Source organism: Nestor notabilis, unplaced genomic scaffold (genome assembly GCF_000696875.1).
Source record: "Nestor notabilis isolate BGI_N333 unplaced genomic scaffold, ASM69687v1 scaffold9650, whole genome shotgun sequence".
In the NCBI taxonomy this organism is placed as follows: Eukaryota; Metazoa; Chordata; class Aves; order Psittaciformes; family Psittacidae; genus Nestor; species Nestor notabilis.
Genome location: NW_009910628.1, coordinates 9,204 through 21,325, shown reverse-complemented (window position 1 = coordinate 21,325; position 12,122 = coordinate 9,204). Strand labels below are relative to the sequence as shown.

The window sequence follows — 12,122 nt, the reverse complement described above, 5'->3', positions numbered from 1 at the left end:
GGAAGAGCTCTAAAACACAATGCTTGCAACTCGTCATTAAAGTTCAGTTCCCAAAACATCAGGAATTATGCTGCCAGCACTATGTCTTATGATTTAAAAGATCATGAAAAATACATACAAAGGTTATAGTCAAGAATCAAAATTACTTACTAATAGATTTTGGACATGTTTGAGAGCATTCTCTGCACATTCACATGTAAACAAATAAGCTATTCCAAAACAAGCCAGCTCCTTTGGCACTGTTTTGGCCAGCCTTGCTATTTTAATCTGTACTTTCCAGCAGCTATCAGAGAGAGATTCTTACTAGCAGAAGACTCTGTTAGCTGCACCATCAGAAAGTTATGCTTCATCAAACTGGATATGCATTGAAAACCTTTTTTGCTTTGATTAATCCAACTAGATTTTGATAACATGGAGACAGTGGTCAGTATTACAAGAGATATGTCACACAACTAACACTGATGCTGTGTATCACCTTCCTTTAATGTGCTGGCTTCTTTTTCCCAGCTATATATGAATTAGATATCTAGTTTAGGTTTCTGAACTGCATTTGGGTTAGACATTTGAAGAATAACCCCACTAGCTGTGGTCCTGACATCAGAATAAAAGTATAATTTGAATGACAGTACAATCACATATCCTGAAAATGAAAAGTCTCAATATATTATCCAACCAACAGACAATCTGGCTGCTGGAGCACATAATGCATCTATCAACATGTTTGATGTGACAGGTTGGACTGTCAAAATTACAGCCAAAGTTATCGCCTTGACATGCAAAGAACTCACCAGCCAGCGCCCGTTATTTGAAGGATGGTAGAAAGAGGCAATGCTATTGAACAAGCCAGACAGGTGCTTTTGCACTAGTTTACTTGGTCCACCCTGTAAGAAATAAGCCACAGGATTTTATTACATGGACAAGTTAAATGAACAGGTAACAGTAGTGCAAGGTACAAGTGAGCACTCTCAACACAGCAATACCTCAAAGCATCAAATCACATCCCCAAGTCCCCTCCCTTCCCCACCCTTAGCTCAGCACTAAGGAGCAATTTCTCCCCATCAGATCAGATGAGATTCACCCTAAAAGAGTGATTCAGTTGTTCAGCACATCCTATGTGTGTATCCACAGTAGCACTGGGATACACACTTGGAATGTGGATACATTCATTTCCAGAATGGCACAGCCAGCACTTTGAAATAAACCTTTCCATCAGCTAAACAGAACAAACACTCATCTTAAACACATACTTGCTTAAAGCTCTGCATTAGTTTTTGTTTCTCTTTATGAAAAAGCTACTAACCATCATGGCTGTGATCCACATGACTGCGTGTCCTACATCATAAGCATTTGTCAGGAATCTTGGAACAACAACTTGGTTGCTTCCCACTGGAAGATTTAAACTCCTCAGAATTCTGGTAAAAATCTGAAAAGACAAAATATCACATTGGTATAAGTTACTTCATGGATTTATTACTTCATGAATGAATTACTTTATGCATTTATGTCATAGAACTGGCATAAATTAATTTTCTATCAAAAGTTGTTTGGTGGTTTTGGGTTATTTTTTGAACAACAACTGCTATAAATCTTAGAAAAAGCTGACAGATTCAAAAGGTCACACATTTATCCAAAGAATACCAACTAAAGGCCATTTCCACAGTAACACGGGATTAGTCATACATTCAGACAGCACTTGCACAGCAAGATGGACTGTTGCTTCAGTTTGGTTTGGTTTTGAGTCATGTGATAACAGCAGGAACTTCCAGTCCTGCCTGGTACAAAAGGACAGCTGAAATCTTCAGTTAAACTTAGGTCTTCAAATGGATGCACCTAATTTGAAAGAGTAGCCCACTCCAGTGTAAGACCCATACAGGGAAAAGGAATGATTCTTAGCAGAGGAACTCTGGCAACTTAAAGCAAACAAGGTAATTCCATAAAATGAGGACTATTACCTTTGGTACGTACGGATCCCAGTCTATATATCCGATGTTGTCAGTGGCCAAGCGAGCAAACAGATTTACTAGATGCTGAAAACAATCATAAAAAATATTTATTAGAATGTATTTATAATAAAAGATGCACAAACCCCTCAATCTACTTTACAGATGCAAGAGAAAAGCTACCTATGGCACTAAAGCACCTGTAAAGGGAGATTTCACTCTGTCAGGAGCCACCAATGCCATTTTTCACAATGCATCTGCATTCCTACCTTCAGGAGTCCAACTCATCGCACATCTGAGCCCTTACAAAGCAGGTAACTGGTCTCAGCTCTGGCAGAGGCAGCCTGCCAGAATATACACCCCTACCTCTTCAATATATGTGTATTTTTTAATGTAAAGATTACTAACAGTACTTCTAAAGGTTCACACACACTCTCCTTTCCTCCATGCTCTGTGAATTAACATGAAAGGCAGAATGCATTCACTATCATTTAAATACTCAACAATTTATTGCTAGAGCAACCCTGAAGAATAGCAGATGAACAACAAACTTATGCCCAAGCTATACATTGTCAAGGAGTTTAGCTTTTGCTAAGGAACATCTTCCCCCTTTTGAGCCTTCCACAGTAACTCTGACCTGGAGCAGTTTAGCAAGCACCTACGATTGCCAATTCATGTCATGGTGCTTCCTCATCACTAGAGCACTGTCATGTGAGCTCAGTGTGGACACTGGCCTAAAACAGCATCTATACATAGACAGTGAAGAAAATTTAACCAACACTGTTTGGCTTCTGCAGGATCCATCCTAATTAAAGCATGCTTGCCTGTGCTGATGGCTGTCACATCTGTAAGCTTTGGTTTGTGCACATCTGTGGCTTGTAAAGGTCACAGTCATTAGCTGTCAGAAGGAACTGCACTATGTGACTGTCTATGAAGAATCAGATACTCCATTGCCAGAGACAGTCTCATGAGTCCAGAAGGGAATTGAAAGATGTCCTCAGGAAAGAGTTATCAGGACTGAACAAAAAGGAGATAAAGTCTGACTCTCATATCCTGATTGTGAGAAAGGACATAATCCACTAGCTCTCCTTTTACAAGCTTGTCCAAACAAGGAAATACCTATTAGGTCTCCAAGAGCCTTGGAGCCTTGGTATTCTATCAATACCTTTAAGCTATAGCAAAGCCAAAAGGAAGCAGCTCAAATCATCCTTCCTTGTTCAGAGACAGATTCTTACAGAAGAACAGTTCACCTCTCAGTCTGAAGGACATGATAGCTTTGGAAAAACCACAAATTCGGTTCAGGACAGTCACATATGACACAGCCTGAAGACAAGTGTTACATTTTCTTCAATTATCTACCTTTTTGTTTGATACTGGGAAATACCCACTGAAAAAATCCCTTACCATGCACAAAGGCAACTGATTCTATAGCTCCCCTTCAAACAGCAAGTCCAGCTCCTGCCAAAGCAAGCTGAGGAAAAGCTTGCAGCATAGAAAGGCTTAAATTGGATTGCACAGTCAGAACCCATATGTCTCATTTTCTGCATCCAAGCCTGATGCAGTGAATATGCCTGCCCTTAAGATGCAGAGCAGACAGCAAAGGAAACAAGAAGTGAAAGCTTTGGGGGAAAAAATAAAGCTGTTGTGGTCCTTCTGAGCAAACTGTCAGAACACAGTGGAAGAGGGAAAAAAATAGCAGAGACAGCTTATGACAGAGTGTTGATGATTATTTGTTAGACCATTTGACAGAGACAAACCATATCATCGTATTAAAAGTGCAGGCTGTCATCTTCCTGTCAGAAAGAGTAGATGGAAATGGGGTTTTGGAGAGCCAGCAGAAAGATGCAATGTCTACACACAACCTCAAATAGAGCTTTGGCAATCGTCCTGTTCCAGTCTGGACACTTGTCAACCGTTGGAGCAAAGACTGCCTTCCTTCCTTTGTGAAGGAACAAACTCAAACCAGGAAGACCTACACACAAGCCTGCTCACAAAGAAATTGCCAGAAATTGCATGTCCTACTAAGGCAGCATTCAATGGGGTTTTGGAAATCAGGTGTCTCCAAAGAGAGAACACAGGTTCTTTACTGTATCTAAAATAAAGATGACAACTCCCTGCAGTCAAGGCAAAACACTGCTACTCAAAATTAGGGAGCACAAAAGTGCATTAAGATACAAAAGATGAGATTTCACAGAATTATAACTTAGAGAAATCACAATAGCATCTTGCATCATCATAAGCATTAGCAGGCAGTCTGGAAAATGTCCACATTCCCAAGGCTGGGAAGAAAAGCTGCCTGAGCTCACCATTAAACACTGTTCCCCAAGCACAAGTGCACTCTCATTTATTCAGGCAGTAATTGCTTGCTAACAATCATGAAGTTACTGTCTCTGCGTGTTTGTGCTAGTTACAGCAGAAGGAAAACAAGAATCCATTGTATCACTGTTGGACTTCAATGCCTTGCAAGCACGTGGTAGGAACATGTAAATGGATTTCTTCTTGTGTAGGTAAAAAGTAAATACTTACCCCTTCCCATTGGGGAAGATTCTGAACTGATACCCAAAGGCCTATAAATTCATCAAACCAGAGTCTGCAAGAGAACAGAATTAAAGTAACTTATTAATGTTGTGAAAGCAGCTCCCTCACTAGGTTTATCCCTCACTTTGGCAGGTGACTGCAGGAACTCACCTCAACTAATTCAACAAGAATGGAGATAGACATGGACATCGTTGTATCACTGCCTCCCACAGTATTCCTGCTACCCCCAACTCTGATCATGAGTTTCAGTCCTTGCTTCTTTTACCTCTTCTCCTCTTATTCCCCTCCTTTCACACAAGTGTTTCACCAGCAGTTCCCTTATCTATTGCAGCTTCACCACTTCATTACATATTGCCATCCCAATGCAGGTAAATCAGATGAAAAAATAAATCACACTTTATTTCCCCCTACCTTAAGATCTGTCCCTTGTTACAAGTGTCAGCAGCTTCTATTGTGAATCCAGCTGAAGCCAAGAATGCAAACCTTTATGGATTATATTCACTCCCTTCCTTCGAGTTTTCACTATCCCTATGGCACAAACGCACTTTTAACCTCACAGCCTCAGTAATCTCTACATGCACTAAAGATCACTGGCTTCTGCTTTGAAGTTCAACAGTTCTATCTTAAAGATGACCCAGAGATTGTCCTGCCCTGTAAATGTTTCTCCTTTAATTCTGAAACTCATTTCCTGTAGCTTATAGAATCCCAGACTGGTTTGTGCTGGGAGGGAGCTTAAAGCTCATCCAGTTCCAAGCCCCTGCCATGGGCAAGGACACCTTCCACTAGAGCAGGTTGCTCCAAGCCCGTGTCCAGTCTGGCCTTGAACACTGCCAGGGATGGGGCAGCCACAGCTTCTTCCTTATAGCTAATCTAAATTTCCCCTCTGGCAGGTTAAAGCCATTCCCCCTTGTCCTATCACTACACACCCTTGTAGAAAGCCCCTCTCCGGGTTTCCTGCAGGCCCCTTTTAGGTACTGGTAGACTGTTTTAAGGTCTCCCCTGAGCCTTCTCTTCTCCAGGCTTCTCTTGTGTCTCACATTTCCAAATCTTCACAGTGAACTGAAGACCTCCACCTCCAGTCCGTATTTGCAGTAAGAGCTGTACTTCATCTTACATGAAGGATGCATTGGAATCTAGCCCAAATTAAAGATAGGACTTGAAGCTCTGCTATGGTTAATGATTTTTACTTGTGAGACTATTCCTTCAGAATTAAAGTGCCTTTAATTCAATTTAGCTTGCTTTGTTGTACACCCTGTGCTTTACTCTAGGGAAGGGAGAACTCCTTAGAGAACAGGTACTACGCAATTCCTCTAGGTTACTTTCACAAAAGAATAATGCAGACAGAATTTGTGTCTTGAACTCCTTCCAACAATGCTGTTAAAAGCCACCATTCATTTTGCTGGTTGACTTCAAGCCATCCTGTAAAAGATCATCCACTGCATTTGCAACAGAACACTACACCAACAGCCATCCAACTGCACTTACTTGAAACCCTTCTGGTGAAGGGCGGGAGGAAGGGTTGTGGGTAGGAATAGTTCAAAGTAGGTAATAGCCTTTTGCATGGTAACATCAAAAGGACACATTAAAGGCCTCCATTCATCCAGCATCTCTGCGGTGGCATCCTCTGGAAAATACCTGAAAGCAAGGAAACCACTTGGCTTGGCTTGAAAGTTTGCGTCTTCTTAACAACATCTTTACAACTATTTACTAATCTGTCGTAAATCTTCGTATCACAGGAAGGGCATGTACCCTGGGGCAATAGACAGGCAGTCCTCAACCCCACTCAACCTTCACAGGCAACAGAGTTAAGAGCAAGGACACCACGTACATTATTTCAAGACCACAGATGTAAGAAGGTTCTGGCCTTGTTGAACCAGATAAGGTTCTGTAGAATGCAAAACCATTTTGATGTGAAGGCTACTATTCACATTTGATGCAGTATGGAAAAAAAGAGTACTTAAGGCATGAGGAACATTTATGGGAGCATTAGAAGAATGCTGGTTATTTAATTTCTTTAAGAAGAAAGTAAACATCCAAGCAATGCAGTATTTTAAATGCACACCAGATGCAACTGTTTATACAACATAGCTATTGCAGTTGATATGGGGCCAACTGGAATTACCATCATCAGTGTCCTAACCTTAAGTCAGCACTCTCATTTTCCTTTTTAAAACACTCTTCAGTGACTTTCACATTCATACCAGCTACCAGAAAAATCAACACTGGAAATAAGGGGGTTTATTTAGCTACAAAACCATATATATCTGGGAGAAGCGTTAAGGTTGTTTTATCCTTATGCTCCTCATGCTAGCAGTATGTGTTCAGAACAGCATCTCCTACAGGACTGCTCAAAGGAGTAACACCAGTGTGTGGAACAACTGCTCTCATGAAAGTGGGTAACTACAAAAGGTTGTACAACCAGTAGTAAACAAGAGAGTAAGTCTTTTCTCTGCAACTCTGCAGTACACTAAGCTATGAGCAAAGTCAGTTAGTGCAGAGGGCATTGGTGCAGGCACACACACTCCCAGTTAACGTACCAGGACAGAAGAGCAAAGGCAGTGGTGGCCTTATCCTGCCCTATTAACAGATTTTCCACCAAGGCTGTTCTAAAGCAAATCCAGACCACCTTACACTTTGTTTAAATATTATAACATAGAACAAGCCTGTCATTTTATTCTCATTTTAAGCAGCTTAAAACCTTGTATTGAGTATTGATCATGCATAATGCAGTAAACCAGAAAAGTCTCTACCCTTCACCAAAACCTTCTTAAATGAATTGGGACATCAGCCAGGGAATGACTAATAAGGTGGGTTTTTTTGGTTTTGAACACTTTTCTGCCCCGTCTTAATGGAATAGTAAAGATACAGGCTTTAACCCCCCCAAACAACAAACACTTACGGTCTGCAGCTCTTCACCAGTGTTTTCAGAACACTTTCTACAGAACTGAAACAAGAAAGATAACATCAGGGATGGTGTATTACCCAATTTCAATGACAGCAGATAAACTACCATTTGCTGATTTCTCCCTCAAGAGATTAAGATAATGTTGATGCAATTAGACGTTCTCTGTGAACATGCAGTAGCTAACTGCCTTCTACACAGACCTAATCATGATTCCAATTGCTCTGCTAAACTCCCAGTCCTACTTTTCATATACTGCACTAGTATTTACCACAGTTAAGTGATGACTGAAGAATTATTATCATTTATTATAAGTAATATCCTGCATTTTATCCATGAACAACCAGCAGAGCAAGATAACTCCTCAGGGAAGTTGAAAACACAAACAGGAAAACTGGGTTTATGGACTTCATAAATATTTGTAAGATAAATAAAGGCAACAGATTTCAGAAAGTTGCTGTTATTACTATACTCCAAACACACATCTCTGTCCTTTCAACATGGTTTTGGGGTTTGTCCAGTGATTCTAAGAAAAAGAAGTGAACTACCTGTAAATCAATGGTTATTTTGTTACTTTCCCTCTAACTGCTGGTTTTAAAAGGGTTTTCACCCATTGCAAGAAAACTTATTTGAGAAATCATTTGAACACAAATTGTCACAGGATGCCATCAACCACTTAAACCAGATTAAACCTCAGAACACACTCAAAGAACAAAAGGGAGGGGAGGAGAGGGATCCAGCAGTGGAACCATAAAGGTGGTATATTGTCACATTCATCACATCTTCTCTATATTACAAGACAAGCTCCAGACTCAATTGCTCTTTTACCAAAAACCATTCCCTGAATGAACAAAAAGGGTTCTGGCAGAAGAACTTCCTACACCTCTTAGATACACTTTCAGTCCTCCTAATAGAAAAACTGCATCCTTCAGCTCATCGCCAAAAGCTACCACACAGAACTGCTATTTTGGTCAGAAAAAGATGATGCAGATGGATCATCTTTAGAATTCTACTAAAGATGAGTTTAGGCTAATTAATTCTGAGACACAGCAGTAGGGGGCATGCACACACTCTCCCTCTAGTCCTATACAGACTGATCCCATACAAGCCAGAACTATAAAATGGATAAACCACCATTTCCCTTCAACACCTCGACACTCGATGCAAGCCAGCACAAGCCCACCCACCCCCCAAAACACCACTTCAGCTCAAGCAGTGCTCCAGAAAATGCAGTTCTCTATGTTTTATGCAAAAGCGACCAAGTAAATCCATGGCCTCTCCAGAATGAAAAGTCTGAGCTGACTGACAGCTTCTAAAATGTGAAGAGGAATGGCTCTAATGGTTCATTAGAGAGAAATGAGATCAGACTCTGCGAGAAGCTTATCAAGATTCTGGGTTAAAGTGAATGCTGTTCTTGAGAGTTAGGAAATAGGTAACAGTTGTTCCAAGAGGAGATAAATAGAGCATGAACCAGCAACATTCCTTAAGAGCATTAAAGATTAACACAAAAAATGTTTGTGTGGCCAAACAATCAAAAAAGCCATCCCCGTTCTATCACACACCACTGGAGGAAACTGTGACTAAGGAGAACCAAAGGACAGAGGAGTTTTAAGAAACACCAATGTCAGAGATCAACAAGTGTTTCAAATTCACATGTTTTCAGTCAGATCTCAGTATGTGTTAGTGGAAGAGAGCAGAGGAGAAAGATTAGAAGGGATATTCCATCCCTGGCAGTGTTCAAGGCCAGGTTGGACACAGGGGCTTGGAGCAACCTGCTCTAGTGGAAGGTGTCCCTGCCCATGGCAGGGGTTGGAGCTGGAGGAGCTTTATGGTCCCTTCCAACACAAACCAGTCTGGGGTTCTATGTCCTCGCCTGTCTTCTGATCAGATTTAGAATGGAAGCTAGAAAGAAACAAACAGCAGTAATTTTATACCTAAGGAAACTTCCATCCAAGACACATCTGAACTACAGACCAAGTACTTAAGGCATCTTGTAAAATTCCCTTTTGATGACTACTAGTTAGAAAGGGATGGGACAATATAGCTGGGAAGAACAAGAGGCTGCTGGTTACTGTTTTCATTATCACTTTGAACCAACTCAAACCTTTTAGTAGTGGCTCCTGCTCTACTCTTGGTTGGACTTTCTGTGTACCTGTTACTGCAGAATTGTTCAAAGACAGTTATCACACACACAAACTTGTGTCTGTTACCCAACACTAAACCAGCCACAGATCAGGGGAGCACAACAGCAAGCAATTATACACATAAACCATAAAAGATTGCATCAGCCTGCTGTGGTTTGTACTCCTGCTCAGGTATTTAATGCTCACTACCTGGACAAGGTATTGAGACCTTTTTATTAGGGAGATAAGGAAGCCACATACACTGGAAGGTATCTCCTCTTAGTAACTGAAAAGAAAAATGTCTCATGCCATTGACTTTGCTTTTAGTTCCTGCTTATTACCTGAAGTATTATTAGATCATTATTATTATCATGCCACATGGATATATTAAAAAGCACCAACAACATTATTAGCCCCTATCACCAGTCATCATTTTGGCACTACATGATTATTTTCTTCTTCTGGGAAGGAGATACTAATTGGAAAATGCAGGGCTGACCTGCATTCTCAAGGAGAAATATGTTTCAGTTAAAACAACGTATAAACTGACACTGTTGACTCCTCCATTATCAAAAAGCAGAAAAAGCACAAGTTTCAGGTTTTCAGGACAGATTCAGGCCTAAAGGGGAATTCTAGCCCTGTGATGGACACTCCATTACAAGAGCTTAAATTAAGATGATGAAAAGAGCAACAAGCTGTAGTTTCACTAATGCTTTTAGTGACTTTCTAACTGCAGTGAGCCAAATATCAATCTCTCACTGGCTTAGTACAGCTAAATAGTTCTTCCTAAAAATCCCCAAACAGAGCAAACCCACTGCAATTCCACTCCACTTCTACCAGCTGTCTCAATATATATATCCACCAAAACTCCTGATAAGGTTTTTGCTGTAAAAATTCAGTCAGCTCTGCCAATAGACAAACTCTGCTTCACACCACAGCTACAAGGTTGTTGCTGGGTGGATTTTCCAGACCCTATTACCTCACTGCTAAAGCACTTTCCATGATTTCATCGTTTTTAATAGTAAGGTACACTGCCTCGGTGACATGCACTCCTACAGCAAAGCTCATTCTGGCCACATTCAGACCCAGTGATGATTCAAATGTCAAATTTCCCTTCCATTTGACCCTTGGAACAGATATGCCAGTTAAATTAGTTAGATGTAGCCACTGTATCAGCCACTTCACACACGCTGTATCTTGGTCCCCATTAGAAAGGTTGACATACAGTGCGACATTCTCATAAACAGTGGTGTAATGTTAACATTGGTTTTCCAATACAATTATTTATGCAGGAAATGACACTTGTGTGGCAAGTGTTATGATTGAACAGAACATGCAGAAGATGACACATCGGCCAGAGCTGAACAGAACAAAAAGTCTTTCTTACCACCTATGTAACACATTAAGCACAAATGTTTTAGGTGAAGACAAGCCTGGTCGATATGAACTGAATGTAAAAAAACAAAACACAAAAATAAGAGAAAATTAAAACAGTTGTTAATTTAACAGCTCTAAATCAAATCAAGCAGCTTGTAAAAGTCTCTCTTGACTTGCACCAAAAAGATACCCTCAAAATTGATGTTAAAAAGGATAAGCACCGTATGAGAAGAAATCGCACTGCATATTCAGATAGAGTGTGTGCTATTTATGCAGTTAATAAAGCTGAGTGTTTCAAATGGACCACTACAACCAATACCTTCCTCCCAAATCAGCCTCCTTTTCCCTCTTGGAAAAGCCCCCTTCCCACCATGCAGGTGTCACACACTGGACCACAGCCCCACAGAACAGAGTTAAGCAGCTTCATGAGGTGCTGGCACGTGCCTAGAAAGAAACCAACTAAAAATAGGTTCTGCTCTTCTGGATTTTCACTTAAAATAGTACCTACAATGAGCAAAATAGTGCAATTGAGCAGAATTATTCTTCCAGCTATGTAGCCATGAGAGAAATTCAGCATGAAATGCTCTAGTAACAAGTTACAAGGCTACAACATGTATTTTCTGTTTATGTCACTGATCAGCAAGAGGACCTTCCACTCAGCAGAAGGGATCCGTGATGGTACTTCAATATTCCTGGGAAGAAAGGGATTACTTTCTAAAGCCAGTTTAAGTATTTTCACCTTCATTTCTTTACATGAAGCTTCAATTCAAACAAGCATCATCAGTTCTCCATGTAATATCTCTTATAATCTGGAGTTTATAGAGCAGGACCTTCTCCAACTGGAATTATTAGGAAATCTGGGGAGTTTGACAGATGGGGAGGGATTGGCAGCACAAAGAATGAAAAAACCCCACAAGTTTTCATTTTAAAATCAGTCAAACATTTGTAACATTCTTAACTGGGAAAAAAATGATTTGTCCATATCAACACTTTGAAAAATCTATATATGTATTTCTGTAGAAGGTACTTCACCTTCCTTCTTGTGTGTACAGATTTACACCTGGATTCCAGATACTGGCAATGACTACAGCACATATACTCTAAGAACAGTACCATTTACCTTTCTCCCAAACCCCTAGTGTGTTATAAATCAGAACAGCAGAATTTGACTTGACTATCTGTGCAGGCTTTGGCTGGGATAGAGTTAATTTTCTCCATAATAGCTGGCACGGGCTCTGTTGC

General features: G+C 40.5%; 1 protein-coding gene across 1 annotated transcript in view; it reads right to left on the bottom strand.

The window, feature by feature from the left end:
• LOC104402975 (proteasome activator complex subunit 4-like) overlaps positions 1-12,122 on the bottom strand; it is a gene marked incomplete at both ends in the record, with an annotated part of 18,028 nt that overhangs the window by 4,208 nt on the left and 1,698 nt on the right. Inside the window, 5 exons of the mRNA XM_010010989.1 lie at positions 789-881; positions 1,301-1,423; positions 1,953-2,027; positions 4,467-4,530; positions 5,964-6,113. Coding sequence (XP_010009291.1) covers positions 789-881; positions 1,301-1,423; positions 1,953-2,027; positions 4,467-4,530; positions 5,964-6,113 — 505 coding nt within the window. The remainder of the gene's footprint in view (positions 1-788; positions 882-1,300; positions 1,424-1,952; positions 2,028-4,466; positions 4,531-5,963; positions 6,114-12,122) is intronic.